This window comes from Hevea brasiliensis, chromosome 12 (assembly GCF_030052815.1).
Source record: "Hevea brasiliensis isolate MT/VB/25A 57/8 chromosome 12, ASM3005281v1, whole genome shotgun sequence".
NCBI lineage: Eukaryota > Viridiplantae > Streptophyta > Magnoliopsida > Malpighiales > Euphorbiaceae > Hevea > Hevea brasiliensis.
Window position 1 is genome coordinate 824,353 of NC_079504.1, and position 25,913 is coordinate 850,265.

The window sequence follows — 25,913 nt, forward strand, 5'->3', positions numbered from 1 at the left end:
GGGAGCTCAGCTCCCTCATCCAATCCCATCATGCATACAGTTAATAATTTTACAGGTCCAACATAACTTTTATAATACAGGCCCAAAATAAAATAAGTGCTTCTAATACATGCGGAGTCTAAAAATTTAACTCAATTATACAAAATATATTAAATACTATCAATAGACCTGTGAAGAAGAAGGGCAGGTTAGCCACAATAAATAATCCTCCTATAGCCTAGAAAAATAGATAAACAGGAGTGAGTGTTCGACTCAGAGAGTAAGTATCAAATTTAACCATAATCTCTATAGCTATCTAAAGCTAATGCACCCTGTGGAGTGAAATGCAACATCGTCATAATTTTCATATCATAACAGCAAAAAGGCAATTTGGAGCACTCACACACCCAACACTGTCAAACAATACATATATGGGAGCTGATCCCCTATACAGCCCTCTTAATCCAACCTCTGCCAGCGAGTGTCTCTCAAGCCGGACTTTCGCTTAATAAACCAAATGCGGGGTCCCAGCGAGTGTCTCTCAAGCCGTGTCTACCCGTCCTGTCCATATCCAATACCATACCACACGCACGCCACGCACACACACTGCTCCAAATTACCACAAACAACATCCATGGCACTTCAACAATTATGAATGCAATATAAAATGTGCCTAGTGTTTAACTACATAGATACATATTTATAAGTGATGCATGGGCATACTTGAACATATAATAATATCGAAATTATAATTAAAATTAATATTTTATTCACAGACTTAACCGAAGTCACTGTGGCGGCTGGGCGGAGGAGGAAGCCTGTCCCGACTCACCTAACAATTTTATTACAATTATTTAATACATTTGAATCAATACAAACTAAGAAAAGATCAAAGATGTCCTAAGTCGGTAGAGTCTCCCCTGTACCTAGGACCTACTCAATCTGCAAAAGGGCTTCAAACGTACTTCTATATCCACAAACCACACACCCACAACTCAATCACATCACATAGCCCCTCCTGGGCCCATCCAAACAGTCAACAATCATAATATGAAAAATTACAATTGAGTCCTTATAATTATTCCTTTTGCAAAAACTACTCAAATGAGCTCTAAAAATTCTAAAACTTTACCTCACGGTCCTTAGCATTATTACTAAGCTAATGCAAAAGGAATTATAATTTTCTAAGCTACCACGAATATTTTATGGATTTTTAATCCAATTCAAGCATTAGATAATTAAGAAAAAGTAAGGTTTGGGTTTACCTATGCCGATTTCGACCCCGGGAATGCGCTCAGGATGTCTGGCAATGGTGGAGTAGCTAAAATCTCGACTCAATTCCAAGACTTTTTCGATAGCCTGTTTGCCCGGCCTGAAATTTACAGATCCGAGCAACCGTTGAACTTTCGCGAATTGAAGGTACCTACACGAAGCCCACAATACGGGGGTTAGTATATAATTTTTACAAAATTTTATAAACTCATTTAGTGCTCGAAAAAACACTACGAAGTTTCTCGGGACCTACCAAAAAACTGTGTCGAAAAATTGTGAAATTGGTATTGCCGCGAAGCTCTCAACGAGTGGAGCACTCCGGTACTCTCGATTTTCTTGTGGGGTTCACAGTTTGCGAGAAATTTAGCCCAAAAGTCGAAATGGGCTAAAATTTCCCGGATAAAAATTGGGCAAACCACTCGATGGATTTTGGTGGTCTTGGTGTCTATGAATCTGGTCTGGTTCGATTAGGCCAGTCTGATTCAGGATACAAAATTTTGAATTTTTACTCTGCATTGGGATCGAAAACGAGGCCCAAAAATTTCGAAAAAATTCTAAAAAACGCATAAAAATTCTTAGAGTCCAAATATATTTTTAGTTTTGCCATATGATCTTTAAATTAATTTTTAAAAATCATCAAAGTTTTATATTTCAGAAAATCGAACCCGATTTCTAAAATCCGAAAAATTTCAAATAATTTCCTAAAATTTAAATAAAATAAAATATAAATAATTACCCATGAAATAATAAATTTAAAAAAATAGGGGTGTTACACGGGTGCTAATGTTATCGCGAGGTGTCTCTCTTCCGTTGTTTATTGGCCAGGACTATGGAGGTTCGTACTCAACTTTGTGCGTGAATGTTCTGTTTGCCAACATTATAAATATGAAGCAGTTGCTTCCCCAGGATTGTTGCAACCATTATCGTTGCCTACATGTATCTTTATAGATCTTACAATGGATTTTATTGATGGATTGCCTAGCTCTAAAGGGAAGACTATTATTTTCGTAGTAGTTGACCGTCTTACTAAATTTGCCCATTTCTTCCCTTTAGCCCATCCTTATACTGCTCATACAGTAGCCATTGTTTTTATGGAGGGTGTGTTCAAGCTACATGGCATGCCGCATACTATTACATCTGATCGTGATTATGTTTTTCTTAGTCGATTTTGGAAGGAACTGTTTGCTATTCAAGGAGTGGGACTTCAATATTCCACAGCTTATCATCCCCAGACGGATGGACAAAGTGAGGTTGTTAATTGCTGTCTTGAAACTTACCTTCGATGTGCTGTTGGTGATTCTCCTCATCGCTGGGTTGAATGGCTTTCTCTTGCTGAATTTTGGTATAATACCAGTCATTATTCCACTATTAATATGACACCATTTGAAGCTCTTTACGGTGTCCAGCCACCTTTGCATGTTCCCTATGTTCCTGGTGATTCTGCTGTTGAGGCTGTGGACATACAACTTCGGAGTCGTGAATCTGCAATTGCTTTGTTAAAACATCATCTCCAGCGTGCTATGTCACGTATGCGTCAGCAAGTCGACAAACATCGAACAAATCGTGAGTTTGAAATTGGTGATATGGTTTATTTGAAGCTTCATCCCTATGTCCAGCATTCCTTGGCCCGTGGTGCTCTGAAATTACAAGCCAAATACTATGGTCCTTATCGGGTGATTGACAAAATAGGCAAGGCTGCTTATAGATTGCAGTTGCCGTCTGATGCATTAATCCATGATGTTTTTCATGTGTCTTTGTTAAAGCAAACTCGCATTTCTATTACTGCTTCTTTTGAACTTCCTCCTATGGCTCGAGAATCACCCATAATTCCTCAGGCAATACTGGACCGTCGAATGGTTAAAAGGCAGAATGCTGCAGCTACACAAATTCTGGTTCATTGGCAAGGTTCTTCCCCAGTCGACACTACGTGGGAATTTGCAGATGATTTTCAGCTGCGTTTTCCTAACTTTTCCTTGGGGACAAGGAATCTTGGGGAGGGGAGTATTGTTGCAGACTGAAGTGGTGTGACGTATTGTGGCAAGGAGAGAAGTAACATTCTCAACGTTTGAAGAATTTTGATTGTCTAAAGCGGTTAAGATGCTGGAGGAAAGAGAGGGAGTCGTTATGCTGAGTTGGAACTGTTATTGAGTTTGTTGTATTTTTGTTACTCTGTTATATTCAATTGCATATAAATAATTGTATTTCTATAATTGTAGTTCATTGAATGAGATAATGATAGCTTCTTCTCTCTTATTTCTTCTTTGTGCTTCTCTCCCTTTCTTGATTTCTCCTTTTCGACAACTTCTAAAACTCTGGTTCATAACACAAACCCGAGTCAAAATGGCTGTAGCCATGCCAGTCATGGGAGGAGCAGATAAGTTTGCATCTTCTCATCTGTTTGCAATAGATTGTGCAGTTTCAAAGTTTGGGTTGAAGCAAGGCAGCTGAGGCCCGAGAGTGTGAGAACCATTTGAGCGTTGAGCGCGCAAGCAGCAAAGAGTGAGAGGAGAATGAAGAGGAATATTATGTGATAGTAGTAACAGAAAATCATGTAATTCTCATATTTGAAGAATTTTATTTGCTCACTCGTTTGCACAATCTGTGTATTTGTTCTGTTTGGAAAGAGAGAAAAAAATTTGAGTTCACTTAGGCCTTGATCAAAATTCATAACCGAGACTTGTGCCACCTACTTAGTCCATTCCTTTCCAATAATACGACGGCCTACTTATTCATGCTCAAATATTTAGCAATAAAGAATTTGCTTGTATTGGGTCAAAATGCAGCAGTCATTGTGAAGTTTGTATCTCAATATAATAAGGGGGTAATTTGTGTATATATAAAATTGACTATCAAAGTTGAAGAAGAGAATTACAAGTAATTCCCACAAAAACATGATCCATTGGCAAAATGGTGAAGCCATTACGTTTCCCAAATTATTATTCTACGCTTCTCTATCAGTGATATGAATTTTGCACTGCTGTTATAATTAATGGCATGTTAAGATTAGTCACCAAAAGTCCAAATGCTATGGCTAACTTCTCACTGTGCTTATTGATCGGATCCTCTTTCACATCCTCACCAACATTATGCAGAACAATTTCTGTTTTTGATGCATATAATCCTCCCAATAAGTTCTTCAAACTTGTTATATATTTGCTGTGTCTCGCCTCAAGGTGAGACTAATCGTCCATTTCAAAGCAACGAATCCTGTTTCCATGTTTATTGTTCAATATAACTACATCCATGATTTCTGATAAGATTTGTTTCCTTCATCAATGCCCTCACCTTCGAAGCATCCATCCATTGACCAGTCTGATGGGTCTAAAGCAATCAATTGGTTTGCAACTTCCTTCCCAAGTTCAATATTACCACAGACACCACAAGCGCCAATAAGAGCTCCCCACACACCAGAATTTGGCTTCATTGGCATGCTTTTGACAAGGTTATAAGCATCATCTAGAAGTCCAGAGCGATGCAGAAGATTAACCATGCAAGAAAAGTGATGCGCTCTCGACTGAACTTCATAAACTCCAGAAATAATCTTTTAAGTAATATTTTCCCTACTTCAATGGCCCTGAATGGTTACATGCACTTAACATGTGAGTGGATGTAACATGATCAGGCACCCCGCATTCTCTAATCCAGAAATCAGAACTCTCGTATTAGTCCTCCTCGTGAACCCAGAAATCAGAGTGTTAGCATAATTACAACAATTAGCATGATTATAGAAGATTTGTGTAGCATAATTACAGCAATTAGCATGATTATAGAAGATTTATGTAGCATAATTATAGCAATTATTATTCTTGTCTAAATTAGCTCATATTCTCATGCATAAATAGATGTAATATCTCCGTAAATAAGACACAGACAAATATATAATTCTTTCCTTCATTACTTATATTCTTTCTTCTAACATGGTATCAGAGCCGTAAAGCATTTATTTCTAGTTTATGGGGTCTCTTTTCTCTCTCTACAACCTGTTCTGGTTCATTCTTTCATTCCTGTTATTATACTATATTTTTTTTCTCATCTTGTTATCAATGGAGAAATCTGATATTTCAAAACCTATTGCAACAGTTATGACTGGTTCCAACTATAATCTTTGGATTCAAAGAATGAAAAGTTTTTTGATAGGTTGTAAGCTTTGGCATATTGTTACCGGAGATATCACTACGATGACAAGAAAGAATGATGAAACTGATGCAAAATTTGCTAACCGTCTTGAGGATTGGGATAGTAAAAAATCATCAGATCATCACCTGGTTTCGCAATACCTCTGTCTCGTCCATCCACATTTAATTTGCTAATTATGACTCTGCAAAAGAAATCTGAGATTTTTTTGCTAATCGATATCAGACCACTGGACCTGCCCACTATTATCAGTTGTGGACTACTCTTTATAATCTGAAACAAGAAGCAGGTCAATCTGTGAATGATTTTCTTGCCCAGGTCCAACCCATTTGGAATCAAATATCTCAGGCCAAAATTAGTGAAGATCATCTTCATCTCATTCAAGTTCTAATGGCTCTTCGATCAGCATATGAGCCCGTTTGAGCGTCCCTGCTACATCAAAATCCACTCCCATCATTGGATACTGCTATTCAAGAGATTATTTTTTAAGAAATTCATCTCAGTTTGGATAAAACTCCTTAATTTGAAACTGCTCTTGCAACTACTCGATCCTCACATCAGAAATCTGGCAATCAACTCTGTAAGAATTATAATCAAATTGGTCATGCTTTTGCATATTGTCCTACTATAGAATGCAAATATTATCATGGTTACGGTCATATTCTTGAACATTGTCCCACACACCCTCCAAGACCAAAAGGAGGGCATTCTAAATTCAAGAATGTCTCAAAGCCTGGATCTTCCTCTCACATCGCTATCATTGCCATCGAGGGTTCTACTGCCATCACCATGAGTGATCTTGAGGCACTATTCAAACAGGTTATCTCTTCTAATTCTCCTGCTACCATGTCTGCCACTCCGGGTAATTCTTATTGGCTTTTTGACTCTGCATATTGTAATCATATGACCACTAATCTCAAATTCTTATCTTCTACAAAACCTGTATCTTTCTTACCACCAATCCATACTACAAATGGTACTAAAATGAACATCACACATATTGGTCATGTGTCTACCTCAAATCTTCATCTCCTTGACACCTATTATATCCCTAATTTGGCACTCAATCTTATTTCTGTTGATCAGTTGTATGAAAAAGGACTAAATGTTATTTTTTCTCCCCATAGTGTCCAGGTATAGGATCCACAAACGGGACAGATTCTTGGGGAGGATCGCAGAGTGGGTCGATTATTTGAGCTTGCATATTTACATCTTCCTCAGAGATTTGTGTATGCAGATACACATCTTTACATCTTCTGCCAGTAAAATTCAACCTTTAATTTCTCGTGGATTATTAGGATCTACTAAGTTTGAGTCATTTAATTGTTTAAATTGTTAGCTTGCAAAACAACATATATTATCTTTTTCTCATAATAATTATTGTAATTATGCTCCACAAATCTCCTATAATCATGTTAATTGCTGTAATTATGCTACACAAATTATCCTACAGCAATTAGCACGATTATAGGAGATTTATGTAGTATATTTACTGTAATTAACATGATTATAGGAGATTTGTGTAGGATAATTACAGTAATTATTATTCTTGTATAAATTAGCTCATATTCTAAATAGATGTAATATCTCTGAAAATAAGACATAAATAAATACATAATTATTTTCTGCATTACTTATATTTTTTTCTTCTAACACAGATAATTCCAAAAGGTCACGTCGTTGTCAGACAATTCATACACTATTTGATCACCAATGAAGCCATGATCGTAACTTAAAAGATTTGAGTGCTCTGCCATGAAGCAACAAGCAATTGGCAACAAGAGATCCATGTGCAAGAGCTTATTGCAGACAAGGTTTGAATTTGAATATGTATGAAATTGGGGGGAGGATTGGCAAGAACAGGCATTGCAAAAACTCCTTGAGCTCATAAACTGGGATGAAAGCAAATGTTATGCAGTTTTTTGAGAAATTTTCACTATTATCTTCTATCATCACAATTCAAATACTTGCGTAGACGATGAGAATTGAAGAGCAGGAGGCAACCGTTCCTGAGCAAAGCCACTGGGATTCATTTTCAAATGGGTTCTAAAGTTCAGATATTTTAGTTAAGGTTTGTACGGGTTGTTATTTGAGTTGCTTTTATTTTAAATATATTTATTAAATATTTTAAAAATTATATTGAAAAATATATTAATTAGAAAATTTTAAAATAATTAAATATTTTTTAAAATTATTTATTTTATTAACATTTCAAATAATAATTATTTTCATCATAATTAATAATTAAAATAATAATTGTGGGACTTAAAGCTATCATACTAAAAGATAAAAAAAAAGGTTAAATATTTGCACGAGTTTACAATTTTTTTAATTTCATTGATTTTCACCTAACTTGAGAGCTTAATTACAAAAAATAATATTTTATTAGTGTTTTAAATAAAAGTAAATGTCCATTTTGATCATTATAAAATATTATTTTATTTTAATTTTAAGTGAAATTACAAATCCCATGCAGAGATTTTGCATTTCACTTTGAAAATCTACTATTTTGAATATCAGCAATGATTAACTTAAAAATTAATAATATTATGTGTGTCCTTAAAATCGTTTTAAAGGGAAATTTAATTTAGTGAATAAAAATTATATAAAGAGACTCTGATGATAATAATAATAATAATAATAATTTTAATTTTTTGTAAAATTAAAAAATCTTAAATTTAAATTTTAATTAATTTCTTTCAAAATTTTTAATTAAAAAAATTAAATAAATGAAATCTCAAATCTGAGTTTACTAGTTAATTAATATATATTTCGTCACCTATCTTAGAAAAGGTGGAGAATATTTTATATAATTAGAATCAGGCCATTTTGGTAGAAGCTGCAAAAATTTCCGGCCATATATATATATTGAAACATGAAAGACCACTCAAGCTTATATTTGGAAGGCCAAAATAAGTTTCAGAATGGATAATGGATAATAAAATGCACCCACATAAAAATAATCCATTGAACTATAGAAAAGTTTAATGTTTTTAATCCACCCGGGCTTTGCTTTCATGTAATCTGCAACAAGCTCATCTTTTAAAAAAAACAAAATTAAAAAATAAGCAACAAGCTCAATATGCTCTGGACTGCACCAGATACCAACCTCAAAAGCCTATATCTTCCTACAGATGTACTCAAAGATATGGTCAGAGAAGTCCATCAGAAGAAGAAGAGCAAATGCATGTCAACGTTTGGTGGAAAGAAAGAGAAAAGAGAGAACCGAATCAAAGCTTCATCCAGCTGCAGGCGTGTCAGGCTTCGAATGACGAGAGAGAGGGAAAGTAAGCAGTAGGCTGTAGAGTGTAATAATAAACATAGCCTGTGTAAAAAATAAATAACCCTTAAGACTTTGCTCAGTCATTCTGGTTGGCCATTCAAAATGCCAGAAAAAGCCAATTTTGCATAACCGTTACCTCCCACGAGTCAGACTTCTTTCTTTAATTCAGTCTTTGCGACTCTAATTACGGTCTTATCTCCAGAATCATCGTTATTGTTCTTCCTTTTTCTCTTCTTGATTTTCCGGCGACGGTGAGAAAATGTCGCCGGCTGCCAAGAAATTAGCTCAAGATGGAGGGGAAAACAAGCATTATCCTGCGCCTCTTACTTCTCACGAAGAAGTTGTTAAGGACCCTACAACTTTCTGGGACACTCTCAGGCGTTTTCATTCTATAATGGGTACTAAGTTTATGTAAGATTTATTTCTTTCTCTTTTTTTTTTTTCCCATGTGTTTTTTTATTGATTTATTTGGTGGGATTTTCTCCTTTGATTAAAATATTGCCTGGCATATGTGAAAAAGGATTGCTTTATATTTGTACATGGGTGATGGCACCTAAGAACCGAATAAAGGTTTGATCTTTTTAAAAATGTGAGTTTGGATATCTATAGTTCATTTGGCTGATCCTTCTGGGAATCATTTTCGTTCTATGTTAAGGATTCCTGTGATTGGAGGACAGGAGCTCGATTTGCATGTTCTGTATGTAGAGGCTACAAGAAGGGGTGGCTATGAGAAGGTTCGGCTCTGTATCTAATAGGGTTGATGGTGCATACACTTTTAATAATGCTATTATGCAAACGAGTATCCACCTATGGCTAAAATGAGAATGGTGTGTAGGTGGTCGCGGATAAGAAATGGAGGGAAGTGGGTTCAGTGTTTAAGTTCTCTCCAACAACAACGAGTGCTTCTTTCGTATTGAGAAAACACTACTTTGGCCTTCTTTACCATTATGAACAAGTTCACTTCTTTAAGGTCCAAGGTCCAGTCTGCTCTCCGACAGTGACAGGTAACTAAATGTTCTTGGCTCTTCTTGCTTCTCTCTTTCTTTCTTGCATGGGTTTCTCTGCTTTGGATTCACTTATGGCACTTCCTTCTCCTGCCCTTTTTCTTTTGGAGCATTGGGTGCGTTATGCACTTGGTTTTGTCTCTTCTTAAACCATCTCGCTTTTATCTAACTGTGCTTATCAATTTTATTGGCCTGCAGTTACATTTCCTGTAAGCAACTCTTTATGCAGACATGAATTGGCTATTGTGGAATATTCCCCCAAACCGATAAGGAATTGTCCTGATCCGCGTACTGAAGGTGAGGTGGTATTTGCCAATATCTTCATTCCATTGCTTTAAGAGAAATGTGTGCAAGTGGATAAAAAGAGTATTCAGTGAACACCACAAATGTTTGATCTAATTCCAGCCCCATAATTTTCTATTTTTGAGTTAGTTAAATAGTCTGTTGTGAGATGTTTGGAATTATAGTTATAGGCAAGACATTTGACTCTGAAGTCTCTATTATTTGATGTAAAGGTTGATATTTTGGCTGTTTCACAATATCCCTTTTCTTCTGGTCCCACTACATTTATCTTATAATTCAGATAAGTGGCTATATGGTCCGTGTCATTCTCATATGGTGTCCCTGTTTTGAGATTTTGTTTATTTGTTGTCTCTATCTGCGATTCTCCTGATAAAAATCTATCAAACACCTCATATAATACCAATTAAGCCTTAATTTCAAACCAATTGGGTAGGCCATAGGATTGATGTGCTTATGTGCATTTGATGAGTCGCATCATCCTCACTCACTGGAGCTATTTTAGATCTATACATTTGGCCAGTGCTATCCCCTAGTTTGATGGGTCTCTCCTCATTTTTACTTTGATGGGTCTCTCCTCATTTTTCTGTTTTTGGAGGATTGCTTAAATGTATAGGAGAAACAAAATGGAGAAATCCGCTGGCTTTAATTTAGTATCGATGAATATGAAACTATTGTTGACAAGAAATATCTGCACCTGAGGTCTACAACATAATTGCTGTGCTTGGACAAGCTTTCCTTAGCTCATTCATCAGCATCTTAACCATTGTTTTGCTAAATCATATTATCTAAATTTTGTTATAGGATCTTCATCTTTCTCAGCTATTGGAACTATTGATGGGAAATTTGATTGCGGATATCTGGTTTCTGTGCAAGTGGGTTCAGAGGTCCTCAGTGGTGTACTTTACCATCCGGATCATCCAGACTCATCTTTTTCTATTACTCCATATAGTCATGCCCTTGTTCCATATACTGGCAGCAGTAAACCTCGCCACTGTCGGAGGAGGAGAAGCAGAAGAGCAGGGGACCCCAGCTACCCAAAACCCAATAGAAGTGGTTACAACTTCTTCTTTGCTGAAAAGCACTATAAGCTCAAATCTCTCTACCCGAACAGAGAACGGGAGTTTACGAAAATTATCGGTCAGTCATGGAGCAGTCTCAGTGCAGAAGAAAGAATGGTACAAATACACAATAAAAATTGACTTGTTTTCTTGTTGCATAGTTTTCGTGTAGCATAACTTGCAGCAGCACACTTGTTACTAATCTCCGATGAGACAGATTGAGATATTTGCATACCTGCCAGTTCTTCGAGCATTGAAGTGAATTAGCAAAGACTACTTTAATTTTACTCACATCCGTTACTAAATTATTATTTTTTAAGAAAGATGCTTGCAGATTGGCAGAAGCAATCTCAGATTGATATTCTTGTATTATATGTATCTTTGTAGGTTTACCAGGACATTGGGCTGAAAGACAAGGAAAGATACAAGAGAGAGTTGAAAGAGTACAAAGAGAGACTAAAGCTTAGGGAGACCATGGAAGTTGGGAGAGCTGATTATTAGAGCGCCAGAAGTTGGCCAGATGATGTAGTGGAGGTCTTAGCTCCAGAAGTTGGCCAGAGGTTGTAGGGCCATTTTCCAATCTATATATGTAGATATAAATTACCCTTAGAAAATTTTCAATATACAGACATTCCTATTTAATATGAAGTGCTTAGTTCTTTACTCGTAATTTAATCCTTTGATTTTGCAAAGTCTATGTAAAAATGAGACTCCAACTAGGCCTGAATTGAAAATTCACTAAACAGCCCGAGACTTCTAAACCTGAGGTAAAAGCAGTCCCCGCTTACATTAACACTTTGTTTGGATAGGTGGAAAAGGGAGAGGAAGAAAAATAAGTAGGGGAAAATAACTTTGAAAAGATTTTTTTTTATTTGGATAAGAGAAGGAAAATAAAGGAGGAAAGGAAAATAAATTTTATTTTATTTTAGTTATTTTCTCTTCAAATTGGAGAGAAACTTAAAAATTAAAGAAAAAAAATTAAATTTTAGTTTTAATTCTTTTATTTTTCAGTCATCTAAATATAAAAAATAAAAATAAAAAATAAAAAATATTTTTCTTCTTTTATTTCCCTTCCTCTTCTAAAATTTATCCAAATATACTCAAACAGTTCGAGACGTATATCAAGTGGTTCTTTGCAAAGAAGGGATCAAAACTCTGAATTTCAGTATAGCTAGTTAAAGCCGCCGAACCATCAGTTTAAGAGAATGCATATTGAAGATTCTATATTTAAAGCTGAATCTGCAACTCTGAATTTGCATCTGCCGGTGCTAAGTGCTAACAATTACATTCGTGTTGCACTCTTCCCAAGTTAAGCGTATTCTATCTTTTAGTAGTGGGCTTCTTGCGCACTTAGCTTTCAACTCTCTTGCTCCTAGTATATTAGCCTTTTAAGGCTTTTCTAATGGGAAAAAAATCCATTGTAAAAAATATATATATATATATCTTTTTGCAGTGTTTGAAGAAATGAAGGGAATTTATTTTCAGACAAAAAAAGAAAGGGAATTTATTTTCCTGGATTTGTGAGAAGTTCATCACCGATCAGAAGGTCTCTTGAGGCCAGAGACGCTATGAGTTTTATTGAACAAACTTAAAACACAGTCAAGTGGACAAGGCGGAGCAGCCAACGATGAAGATTGGAAATGCTCAGCTAAAAGAAGAAAAACTCAAGCTCAAACAAAATTCTGAGACCCATAAAGCGAAAGACAAATTTCAAAATGATGCAGAGAGACCAATTTCAACCACTTTTCTGCATCTGGACCACCTTCTTCCACGATTCCCTGCTAGAAATCTCACTCCACCATCTCCCCACATTCTTTCTGGAAGTGAAGAGTTCTCCTCTATCAGTTCCAGCCACCAAGTATTGGGTGTTAGGCAAGTGTGAGAGATCAGCCAAAGAGAATTCATCTCCTGCCAAGAAACGACTCTCCCCAAGCCTCTTCTCGTAAACGTCGAGCACTTTTCCTAGCTTCTCCTGGTTCTGCTTGATTAGGCCTTCGTCTTGCGGGATCTTCATTCTAGGTGCAAATGCAAGCTGAAACACCAAAGCTCCGCTTGGTGGGTTAAAGCTCTGCCCCTCAGCCTCTAGCCACTGATCTATTGATGCTTTTGCCAGTGGGTTTGTCCCATATAATTCTTTGTTTCCTTTGTCTGCATACTTGTCACATATGTAGCGACATATTGCTCTTGACTCTGGAAGTGGAACCAATCAAAAACACATATACGTTGCATTCCTCAATTCAAATCAAAAGAAGCTAATTGGTGGTGAAGTGTAAAGATGACTCAAATTTCATGTGAGAAATAATATTTTACCTAAAAGCACAGACTAATGGGTGATGAGGACAAATATTATATTTAGACTTGATGGCTTATATTTAACAAGAAGAAAGCATTTACCGAAGAGGGAGATGCTCTCATCTTGGAAAGCTGGTACTTGGCCAAAGGGCTATTAGATTCAAATTGGGGAATTGGTTAGTTAGAGAGACAAGAATCAAAAGAATGGTAAGAAAGGAATATAAAATGCTTTTCATAGAGAGCACCTGCATCTTGATGAAATCAGGCTTCTTGTGTTCTCCTTTGGACATGTTGATGGGAATGAGCTGAAAATCCACATCTTTCTCAATGAGACAAGCTAAGACTCTGGAAACTGCAGTTGATAATGTAGGTCCGTACACCTTAACGGGAGCTGCCATCGGATTGGAAATGAGGCTTCAAAGATTGGTAATGCTACTTCCGCTCTGGGTTCTTTTGTAGGCGTACTCTTTCTGTGACCTGCTGTTTTGTTTTCAACCGCACAAAAAACGAAAGCCTCACACTTTACTACTCTTTATCCCTTGCTTGTGGTGGTCGGCCAAGAGGGTCCACCACCAACTTCCAAAACCCAAAGTTACAATTTGCTAAAATGGGCTACAGACCCCTAAATGGAGGTATAACTGGTCTGAAGGGCTTTCTTTTTTTTCCTCATCTTTGCTTTGGACTTCTGGGGGCAACTTCCTAAACATTTTTTTAACAGAAAAAAAAAAAGAGCTATTAGACACTGCCGAATAGTATTAGAAAGACAAACTCAATTCTTGCAGTAGCAGAGTCTTTAATCCCAACTTTTAAACATTGAGCTATTTGTTGAGTTCATAGTAGTAGTTAATTATGTTATTGTTAAACCTCAACTAAGGTTAGCTAAAAAACATTTAGAGAAAAAACCTTTACTATCAAGCTAAAGGATAGTAAAGGTTTTCTGAATCCTTGTGTTGTGTGACAGATGATGCATCTGTCGTTGAAGTATAGGCAGCTCGTCAGTTTTGCTACAGATTTGGGTTATTCGGATTGAATCACTCGAAAAATTCCTAGAGATGATTCTGTCAAATGATATTTCTTCTAGTTTATTATTTTTTTCTATTTTCGTCCAAAAAAATGTTTAAATGCTTATGGTACCTCAATTTATGAGCATATAACAGTAAATACTACAAAACTCTAATGTTTAACTTAATAACATAAAACCCCATTGTGACCTTCCATTACTAGTATTTAGGTTATTTATATTGACATAACATTTATCAAATTGAAAATTTATATTTTCATAGATTTATAATTTTGAGTAAATAAATTATTAGTTACTGAAGTGTTAATATATGTAATTTGAATTGTTAAGGCTGTGAGTAAATAGATAATAGACTTAATTTTTTTTTTCTAATAAGTATCAAATTAACAAAAAAATATTAATTTTAATTTGATAAGTGTCACTTCAATAAAAATAATCTAGAAATTGACTATTGAATATTAAAGGACGTTTTATGTTATTTAATTTAAAGATTAAGAGATTTTATGTTACAAATTGAAATTTAGATACCTAAGTATTATATATCTTAATTTGAGGTACCTTTATGTAAGTTACCTTTGTTGTCTATGATGTTCTTATATTAATCCTGCACAATTAGTTGTTCCAATTTGAGGGAAGCCTATATAAAACAGGAAATTTCGTACATTCACATCCAGCGGCAGCAGGCGATACCCAATTTCGAGACTGATAAGCTTTCAGGTACTTTCTCATGGACTCCACTGCAACAACTTGATGTAAGTTCAATGCTTGGTTTGGGGAATAAGCATCCTAATATAAAGAACTTGCAGAGAGTGCAAGGCTACAGCAAATTAACAGTTGTGGGGACAGATATAAGTTAAAAAATGATCAAATTTTGATACTGCCACATTGTGCAGCAGAATTGATGCTCGAGGACCCTATAGACTTAACAGTGATATTAAGGAGGATAAAGGTATGGATTGTGTTTTTAGGTGAACATGTTCTAATATTCTTGTGTAGAGTTTGGTGCTTTTGCCAGTGTTATTCTTTATGCATAAATTCTCTTGTGGGTTAGTGGGTATATCGAAATTTGAAGTGGTAACAGAACATTGCATTTATCAATTTTCCATGAAGTCTTTTCACTTTAAGATTGGCCTAAAGGTCTCAAATAGATCTGCTGGGCTAGTTTACGTTCTCTACCATTCAGACTTACTGGCCACGAACTAATTCTAAACGCGGTTGAACAGTTCTCAGATCTCTCATCTCTGAGTAGACTCGAACCAAAAACTATGTGGTCAACAATTGTGCTATTAACAATTCTACTTCCATTAAATTAGGTGCGTTGTTCTGACGATCATACCCGTGCATATTTTTTACATTTGTATGGCTAGAGAACAGACTTCCACAACGACCATATCGACAGACAATGACCCATGGATAGCTTTTCGATGATATATACAATACTCTCACATGTTATTTCAATGTCTGCCTCTGCCTAATTGCTTTTACCTCTCTTCTAGACAATTTCTCTTCCTGCCTATCCACTCTTTCCTCTGCAACCTGTTACAAGATCACGGAGCTTTTTATACACGCGAAGTAGAAGCAAATGGAGAATTTTTATTATTTTTTTATACCTTGCTGGCTAACTGTTGCAGCAGTTCTAAAATTTCAGAGAAATCAGGTCTTAAAGATGGGTCTGTCTGCCAGCATCTCTCAAACAGTTCCACCAATTTAGGATGAGTATGCTTTGGGATAGAAGGCCTCAAACCCTGGGATCCATGCCAATAAGAGCATTTTTATCAGTAAGTTCATTGCGGCTTTAAGCTTTGAAAGTTGAAATATGCCCAAGCAGCACAGACACCGTGATTAGTTTTTTTTTTTTTAAATGCTTATCCTGAAAAAAAAAAGTGACCTAACCTTATATTTTTATCACTGATACCAACCTACACGGATTTGAGAATTGAAATTTGAATGGTATGATTTATCATGTTTATACGATTTTAATCTTTAAATGGGAAATAAATAATTAAATTTTTATTAAAATTAAATTTTAATTTTTTAAAAAATAAATGATTATATTAGAATAAAATTTCAACAATTCATTCAAATTTAAGCGCTACGATTGCTCAATAAGTCATACAAATCTCATGTTGGTCTTAGAATGAGGTAGAGTGTACTAGGTGTACATCATTGGCAGCAAAAGATTGCATGAAAATGGGGCCAACTCATGGACTTTTAGGATGACTATTGACACTTCCTAATACCTAATATAGTAACACGAGTCAATGACCAGTAAAAAAACAAAACACGAGTCCTAAAGCTGAAATGAATTAGCAAATAATAGGTCATCAAGCCACGCACTTTCAATATGCCAGTAAACCGTTCACGAGCAATGCCAAAATCGCAGAGTTTCTCTCAACATCAATAAAAGAAAGAAATGAAAATTTATTACCTGTATTTTTATTATTTATTTATTTTATTTTTTATTTTATTTTATTTTGAAAAATATATATTTATTAACGGTTTAATTTCCCTCATTATTTTAAAATAATTTTTTTTAACTCAACTATAATTTGAATAATATAATTATTTATTCTGTAATTTTAAATTTATTAATTATTTAATTTTTATTTACAATTATTTTCTCCCCTTTGATTAACTTTATTAACAGTTTATGAACTAAAAATAACGAATTAAATAATATAACTTTTGAAATAGGTAAATTAAATAATTAATTTATTAAAATGTAAGAATTAACTACTAATTTTTCTTAAAAGAAAAGATAATCCCATCCAAGACTGGCCAAAAGAGTTGCGAAGTAATACCTGCTGGACCACACCAACAGCCGCTTGTAGTGGGGTTAAGTGCTCATATGGAAGCTGGCATTTTAATTACAAAAAACATTATTGATTGACATGAAATGCATGAGCAGTCGTGAGCTATTAAAATAAATAGAGAAGAAAAAGAATTGCTAAGTATTTCCATAAAAACATAACGTCCCAAAAAATTACCTTTCCTGTAAGCAGCTCCCACAACACAATGCTGAAGCTGAAAACATCAACTTTATGATCATAAGGCTTATGCTCAATAACCTTTTTACGCATCAAACACCAAACAAACATGCATTAGAGAGCCGCGACGAAACTACACAAGGCACTGAATATTAATCGATCGATCATCATCAAGCCATTTTGTTCATAACAAGATCTAAGCCATAGAGCTTGCTACTATAAAATTATAAAAATTTGGAAGTTATACTTCGCAATCATGGTTTGGGGGCATCCTGTATGCCTAAAGAAATCTATTGAGAGCATTACTCCAATGAAGTACCAGAAGAACCATGCTCCTTGAAAATTTCCGTGACCAATGAAGTTTTCACTAAATCTAATTCTCAACTCAACCGCAGAGCAATGCCCTAACAAACTGGATATTACTGCATCCAGCAGATGTCCTGAATCTAATCGCTCAGTTCAGCCCATCCCTTGTTAAACCCAAGACCGACACACTACAACAACCTAAACACAGTAATTTGTGTGAAGCAGTTATTTGGTTCAAATTTGCACTATGCCCAATTTAGAATTCTCTAGACCTTAATGTGCTCAGGCATTCATTCAAAATTAACACACAAGTGGTTTAGTTGCCCTCAAATAATTTGGTACTTGGCAGAAGCTCCCAATCAGTCTCGTTCTTACTCTTCTTTAATTTTCTTTTGAGAGTTCTTGTAATTTTAAATCACAGAAATCATTCATTAAGGAACATTTGGTACGCCAATCTGAATCATACTCGCAGAAATCATTTTGTAGCACCATTATAGCTACCCATATGACAACTTGATATTAGCGATAAGGTCGCAGACAAGGAAACAGGACTGTCAAAATCCATGAATGGGCACTCGAAGAACACCAACCTCTGGAGCCATCCAGCGATATGTTCCAGTTTCTGCTGTCATCACGCCAGACTGATCTTGTACTCTAGCAACGCCAAAATCAGCAACCTTAACCACCTGTCAGCCATAAGTTTTGGAGTTTTAAGATCAAATTCAGGGCTAAAGCATGGTAAAGCTATACATGGCCTTCAACAAACTATTTCCAACAAAATGCAATGTGAAACAAAGACATTAATCAGCTAGTTAAACTATTTGCAAGATAAGGTCCTTCGATAAAGTTTCATCCCCTTTAAAGACATCCAAAATAAGAATGACCAAGTCTTTCAGGTAGTGGTGCTTTGGAACAAGTATGCATAAACACATCTATCTACAACAAGAAGTATGCATACACACATCTACCTGCAACATGTAATCAATATCTTTTAGGTTTTTTTTTTTTTTGGAAGGGAGGTGTGGCGCTGAAGTTAACAGGCTGTGCTGATTTGATTAGAAGCAGTAGAAATTCTAGATTTTCTATTGAAAAAAAATACTAAGGTCCAGTAGGCTCATATCAAACATATTACAAATCATCAATCACACTCAGAAAATTCACCGAGTCAGAATATGCAGCTATGCACATCAAAGCTATCTGCAAATGTGTGCCTTCCCTCCAGGGCAATACACCTCAGTCTAACATTAAATGTCGGAAGATTTAAAAAAGTTGATTCTCAATACTCCTTTAAGCAGATTTCAATCTGCGCTACAAACATTTTAAATTTTAAAAAAGATTTGGTAGGCCTTTGATTAGCTTTGAGACATCATAAATGGTGAATTTATTCTTTACGAATAAATTTAAATGGTGGCGAGATTGATAGTCATTTGAGATGAAAGGTACACCAACCAGAATATGGGGACCTGCAAATTCAGAACTCAGGAGGGCAAGAACAAGAAAAATCCAACTAGACATCAAAGTAAATACTGCAAAAGTGAATTTCTTACCCTATTTTCATCCATCAAAAGATTGGCAGCTTTCAGATCTCTATGTATTATATTATTTTGGTGCAAGTAGTTCATTCCCTTGGAAACATCAATTGCTACTCTGAGCAAGGACTGGAGATTAAAACTTTGCTTTTGTTTATGCAGAAAGTCAAACATGCTTCCACCACACATAAATTCTGAGAAGACAGACATATGAAGAGAAAACAATACTTGAATAAACTTGCTATACACGTGTCCTGCACAAAATTATACAATGAACTAACACACATCACAGAGTAAAATTACCTGTCACAATACACAGGGTCGGAGGTCTGGTACATGCACCAATAAATTGTACAACATTCTTGTGCCGGACTCTCCTGCAAATTTCCAATAAGTCTCAAGGAGGACGAAAGTTCTAACAGTAGGGTGCAGATCACAGCATATATTTTCTTAAAGATTCCCAAGGGAATCAACCCAGCACATTGAGATAGTATCTTTAAAAGCACTGTCACATATATAAGCATGGTTATGGTAGTCATTGTGATGAAAGCATAAACAACCGAAACTAAAATTGTATGATCAACCTCATGATAAATACTTCTTGAGCAAATTCCCTTCGCAATTTATCATTTAGATGTTCAGTCCTAAGAACTTTGATAGCCACATCTTGACCGCAGAACGTACCTTTATACCTGTTCCAGTCAAATCATATATCAACAAACATTGATTATGAGAACCACATTTAGAGATTGACTATGAGAGATTATGAGAACTCACAGATCCCCATAGGATCCTGATGCAATTTTGTTTTCATATTTCAACAGACTTGCATCAATTTCCCAAACATCCATTTGGTTGGCAGGTATGTTGGCATGATTACAGATACCACTGATCGTCCCATTTTGCTCTCGCTCCACAACAGGATAGATGGCATTAGATTTCAACCGAGTATACTTCTGCATTGCACTTCATATTATCAAGTATAAAAAGATGCACCGCTAAAAAGATTTATAAAACTGCATCAAATTCATTATAATTAGCATTATTCCTTTACCACGGATTAACATGGAACTATAAATAGAATAGTGAAATAGAATGTGCCAGAGTAGGTTTATAGCAATCAGAGTCATTCCATGATAAGTCCATCCTAGAATCAAATAGGGAATTGATGACTTGCAGTTGGATCATCAAGGATGGCCACAACTACAAGGTTGCAACAGTTTACAGTGAGTTCCCCAATGTTAATACTTCAATTCTTTTTTTCTTTTCTAGTTATTTATTTTACTCTGCAATTAAGTGGTGAAAAATGGTGAGGATGAGCAGCATCAAAGCCGGAATTTTCATATAAACATTTGAAAACAAACAAAAGGGAGCATTTAACAACAGGAATTATTTATCCTGGATATTTTATTATCTAATGGAATTGAATGATACAGACATGGGATCGAAAGGAAAGTTTAAGCTTAAGCCAAAACATTTTTAGAAGCACAGGGAAAAAGAGAGTTATTTGCCTCTAAAAAATATAATTCCTATTATCAACTGCGACCAACAAGTAGCATGTACAGTGACTACCTCGAATTTTTTAATTTCCTTTAGCAGCACATTTTTCAGCTTCTCAGTCTCCTGTCCATCATAGATATGAATGTAAGTCAAGCAGTTAATAATAATGTGAAAATGAGAGATGCTGATTAGAATTTTGTTTCAGAGCTTTTGTTTGCAATTAAGAGATTAAACAGATAAAATCTTTGAACCAAATAATGTGCTTCTCTGCACTAGGACTGATTGATGACTGTAAACAAAGAACTGATTTTCTGCCATATTTTCAGAAAAGTTTTACTACTCAACACCATAACTTCATACATATGAATTTAATGGACCATGTCAATACCCCTAAAGACTAGCAATGGTTAAAAAAGGAGTCAGGGCTGGGAGTGGGACAGGAATCAATACCTCATGTTCCCAGTTATCAACAACAAACACATCCAAGGAGTAGCCATCCATTGTGGAAAAGGCATGTGCTTCTTTAATGTTCAGACCAATCTCAGACAGCAAGGAAGTCAACTGAAAAAACAAAATAGAGAGGGGAAAAAAAAAATAAATATATATATATATATATATACACAGAGAGAGAGAAAGAGAGAGAGAGAGAGAGAGAGAGAGAGGTCATTTGGAAACATCCAACTTCACATACACTGGACATAGGTATATGTAATTACATAAATTTTCACATGGCATCAAATGACCAGAATATGATGCAACAAGATGACTTGTGGAAAGTTCTCTGATAGGTATTAAAGTTGCAAGGAAATATGCAGCAAGTGCAGGTTATTCAGAGATGACGAGCAGATCACATATAAATGAAGAGACATTGTGGAAAGTCCTGTTTTGACTTTTGAGGCGATACCAAATTATTACATGACTTGTAAACAAGCGAGGATATGCAACAACTTGTAACTCAAGAAAATTCATTATTAAAGTATGCAATATGCAATATGGATATTTAAGATGATAAATAATAAAAGAGAGGATGGAGTTCAAGAAATATAACATCTAACAAGGTCAAAGTTTTTTTTTTTTTTTTTTTTTAAAGTCGAGGGATAGAGGAAAAACTTGACTGCAATGACAGTGAAGCAACTGTTATTTCTTTTCCAGAAGGATCAGAACATTTGCGAGTGGCTACCTCCTGTGCCTGGGAGCCTCAGTAGATTTCAAACTTCATTAAAATCAAAGCTTTTCTCATAAGTGGCAAGTCAACCCAAGATTCATTTCAGGTGAGATGCAATCTTGGTCTATAGAAAAGCCTATTCAACAATTGAACAATTCCATCAAAGTGTTTTAAAGTAGGTCCTGCAGGACTTCCTCACTAGACCAACACATTGTGAACACCAAAAAGAAATATTTAGAGTATATCCTTCAAAACCATAATGTTTAATCTTACACTCTCACTACATAGTCCTTGTCCAAAAATTCAAATCTAAGATCAGATGCTCCAAAAACATCAAGGACTATTCCTATGTCTATATGCAAAACATGTTCATTAAGATGTGATAATAATTACTAAATATCAGCAACATGCGCATTAAGATGAATACAACGATTCCATCCACACATGATTAAGAAACTAGCGAAAATAACTATAGCTATAAAAGGTAGAGATCAGCTACCTGACTGAGAAGTTTTGGTTTATCATTAGTTGAAATTGTAATTTCATGCATCAGCCTACAAAATCAAAGAAACATTACAGAGTTATTTTATGAAGAATATTAGCAACTTCCAGAAATTAAGATGGATATTGCTAAACCTAAGGGTATATACACAATGAACCTGAAGGAACTAAGAGTATTTCACCATCCAAAGAAAAAGCAGCAGTAATACAGGTAAGAAACGGAAAAGGAAACAAACAACAATCTAATATCCCATAAGATTAGCAATACTTCAATCACTTTTCCAAAGCAATAACACAAATCAGATGATTGTTATCCCAACAAATAAAGCATCGTATCAGAAAACATGGTCAACAATAAATCACAGACAAAACAAATTAGTATTTGCATATTTGTGTAACGGGAAATTCTTGCCTAAACCTAGTCTATTATGGACCCAAAACACAACATATATATAGGATCCGCATCTAAAATAGGTGTGTCCCACGTATTTTGTATTGAATCCATGATGGACTAGGTCTAAGTAAGTTTTTCCTGTTGTGTAACAATATCAAAACCAATAACTGCTTTAGTTCACAACTTCACATTTGCATCCATAAATACTTATCTATCCCATGGACAACAAGAGACAGAATATGCTAACTTTCATGTTATACGAGCTAACATCCATAGATCCATATAAGAGAATATTATGGTGAATAAATCCCCTTCTTTTTCTCAGTTTCCCCCCTCCTTTCCTTTCCTTGAAGGGGATATTTAACTTTTTTGGATGGTGCTACAAATTCAGATATTTGAATGATTATAAAATGTAAATGTGAATGAAAGCCTAATCTAGGTGAAGCTTTAAGGGTATTGAACAGCAAGAAGATTAGTCAAGTGGACACAAAAATATTAAACCAGGGAATATTTTGAGTTCATGATTGCGAAAGAACCTTTCAGAACTGTTACCTAGAGTAAAGTGGATTGGTAATCAAGTTGGTATCCTTCTCTCGAGCTTCACATACAAATTCAAGCTCAGGCAATGAACCAAAGGCTGGCGGTGGAAGAATGCTAAGAAAGTGAAAAAAAGGGGGAAATTTTGGTAAATTATTCAACAACAATAATTTTCACTGAGAAAATAAAATTCAAATTGTAGCCATGCCTCTGCTTGCACATATGATCATAATATTGAAGTTCCACTTCTCCTGGAGAGTGTGAATGAACAGAGTTGCCACAATTTCCATCACAGATAGAACGAACCTGCATAAGAAAGAAATGCCAAGATGCATTGGCAGAGCAAGAAGCCTAAATTGGAATGTGAAAATAGTAATAGAAATTTAAAGTGACAGTAACTAATATCAAAGGAAGTAGGCAAAAGGCAAACAGATGCTAACAGGGAATAGCAAATTCTATTTTAGCATCCATACAAACCTGAAAATTATATAAAAATAGGAAATCAACTTCCTAAATAGATTGTCAAAATTATTAATGTCAACCTAAAAATAATCCCAAGAAAAGTCACTGAGTTTGGGGTCAATAATCAGCAGTTTTAAGTGTTATCACATGAAAAAAAATTTAAAGATGTACAAAAACTACAAAGACTGTCAAGGATGAAACCTTTATGAAAGTTGACATGGCTTTGCCTTGTAAATTTGTTAATAAGCTTGGCTATTAATTGCTAGTCTTTTTGCTACAATGAGCTAATGTTCTCGTATGGATTTCCATTCTTCAAATGATTGTGTAAGAAACTATGCTCTTGGTAACTTAGTTCACCATTTTTGTACTGTTTGGGAAGACTAAAAAAATGGCAGACAAGCATGCCATATTTATTCCAATGACCCGCCCGGTAGCGAATTACAATGGGAAAGGAGCTCATAGATCGCATTTCCAGAAATGGTCAAAATCAATGGCTGACTCTTCGAAAATGGTGAACAAATTGGAAGCTTTATCCCTCGTGACAAGAAACAAGTAGATTAATACAAAATTGGTCTAATAAGCCTCCATATTACTATTATTATCGTTATTATAAAGTGGGCAAGTTGTTCACAATATTTTATCACAAAACTCATGGAATATTGCACAACTACCCTAACAATAATTGAGTATAAAATAATAAATACGTGAGTAGAATCTAGAAGAATATTGCAATAAGCCAAAGGGAAAGTATCAAAAGCCAAGATACCAGACACCGCTAAGGAATCAATGTCTGAATCTCTCGTGTTCATACCTGCACAAGGCGGACTTCAATTGCAGGCCTAGTAGCAGGATCATGTGCCTGCTGAAGTAATCTCTTATGCATGAGAACATCTTGTGCCCTCTCTGCATTTACATCCAGTGCATACCTAAAAAATAAGCAATTAAATCACTGTACACACAACCATCAAAGGAACTCTAACGACAACCAACATGAATAGTTGTCTGGCCTAAAAAATAAAATGACAATTGGTAAGCCCAATCTATTGTGTTCATTGGACACAGGGAAAGGGAAAAAAATTCCATATAGAACCAGAATTATTGAGTGGAGACAACATCTGACGTCATTGTTAACAAGTTTTATCCGCCAGAAAACAATTTCCAGTGTTATTCCCTCGAGAAAATCAAAGAATCAAGGATCAGAATATGCAATAATGCCTTGTTTGTTAAATAAGAAACCATTGTAAAGGAAAACAGAAAAGATTCCAGGCATCCCCTTTCCGAGCAACAGAAAAATCAATATTAATGTACTGAATCAATCGTCGTACAATTTTCTATGCTGTTTTCATATAAACCAAACAAAACTTTTGTTAAATTTCAAATTTATACTCAACCGATTCCATTCTCTCTCATCGAAAACCGAAATCAATCATATTACTCTGTTTTTACTCACTCTTATCGAGCAAACCAAACAGAATCAAATCACAGAGCTAGGGTTTAGATTACCTAGTAGGAAGTCTACAAAAATGAGCCCAGAGACGGTCTTCAAAGCCAGGAAGCCTTGCCTCTTCATCATTGGAGTCCCTGAGTCGACGAAGAACTTCGTTATACACCTCAAACGTTTGCCTCTGGTTTCGACACTGACTGGGCACAAAATCCACTGCTCTGCTACTGCAACTCTCTGCATCTCCCATCCAAAAAAAATACGCATAATCCACCAGAAGAGAAAAAAGGGAAAATCACATTCACTTTTCTAAGCAATTACACGAAGAACAAGAACGACAACAATAGTGACCAGCGTTGACCACTGGAGAGGCGCAGCTCACGTGAATCGGCTAGTTTTAAGTACTAAACGACAGAGAATATTAGAGTATCGTTGCATGGAAAGTAAGAGTAGGAATTTTGGTATTAGGGAGGCTTCTTCGCAATTTTTGGTTTTCCCTCCCCTCTTCTTATGTATTTTGAAAAGGTGATTAGTTTAAGAAGAACGTTAAATAATGGCGTTATGCGCACACATAATTGCGTATCGATGTGTATTCTATCGAAGCTTTCTTGCTTTGTTTATATCCCCGCTTGATTTCTGTGTTGGCATTAGTTATCCATAGAATATAATTAATAATTTAATTAAACACAATAATCTACTGCCTTTGTAATGTGCATTATAAAAGAGGCTCATCCCCAGCCAATAG

At 35.4% G+C, this 25,913-nt stretch overlaps 3 protein-coding genes across 7 annotated transcripts; 1 reads left to right on the forward strand and 2 right to left on the reverse strand.

The window, feature by feature from the left end:
• The first annotated feature begins 8,453 nt into the window (after positions 1-8,453).
• On the forward strand, positions 8,454-11,708 carry LOC110636099 (high mobility group B protein 9). The gene is made up of 6 exons (XM_021785649.2): positions 8,454-9,079; positions 9,324-9,402; positions 9,504-9,672; positions 9,871-9,969; positions 10,777-11,150; positions 11,421-11,708. The coding sequence occupies exons 1-6, from the start codon at positions 8,928-8,930 to the stop codon at positions 11,532-11,534; spliced, it is 987 nt and encodes a 328-aa protein (XP_021641341.2). The 5' UTR covers positions 8,454-8,927; the 3' UTR covers positions 11,535-11,708.
• Positions 11,709-12,567: 859 nt separating this feature from the next.
• On the reverse strand, positions 12,568-13,999 carry LOC110636102 (glutathione S-transferase). The gene is made up of 3 exons (XM_021785657.2): positions 13,571-13,999; positions 13,428-13,476; positions 12,568-13,223 (listed from the first exon to the last, which is right to left on the reverse strand). Exons 1-3 carry the CDS (start codon positions 13,721-13,723, stop codon positions 12,769-12,771), a joined length of 657 nt encoding a protein of 218 aa, XP_021641349.1. The 5' UTR covers positions 13,724-13,999; the 3' UTR covers positions 12,568-12,768.
• Positions 13,857-25,666, reverse strand: LOC110636101 (serine/threonine-protein kinase STY46). 5 transcript variants are annotated; one of them, XM_021785655.2, is made up of 17 exons: positions 25,231-25,666; positions 24,539-24,653; positions 23,474-23,571; positions 23,281-23,382; positions 22,333-22,387; positions 21,119-21,229; positions 20,741-20,791; positions 19,946-20,124; positions 19,753-19,860; positions 19,472-19,545; positions 19,187-19,362; positions 18,230-18,325; positions 17,334-17,414; positions 17,148-17,201; positions 15,957-16,091; positions 15,832-15,882; positions 13,857-14,024 (listed from the first exon to the last, which is right to left on the reverse strand). In XM_021785655.2, the coding sequence occupies exons 1-17, from the start codon at positions 25,416-25,418 to the stop codon at positions 13,992-13,994; spliced, it is 1,707 nt and encodes a 568-aa protein (XP_021641347.2). In that variant the 5' UTR covers positions 25,419-25,666; the 3' UTR covers positions 13,857-13,991. The 5 variants fall into 5 exon arrangements, with proteins under 5 accessions (XP_021641347.2, XP_057986745.1, XP_021641348.2 ...); XM_058130762.1 differs by having other exon boundaries at positions 15,832-15,901; XM_058130761.1 differs by lacking the exon at positions 13,857-14,024 and having other exon boundaries at positions 15,615-15,901.
• Positions 25,667-25,913: the final 247 nt, after the last annotated feature.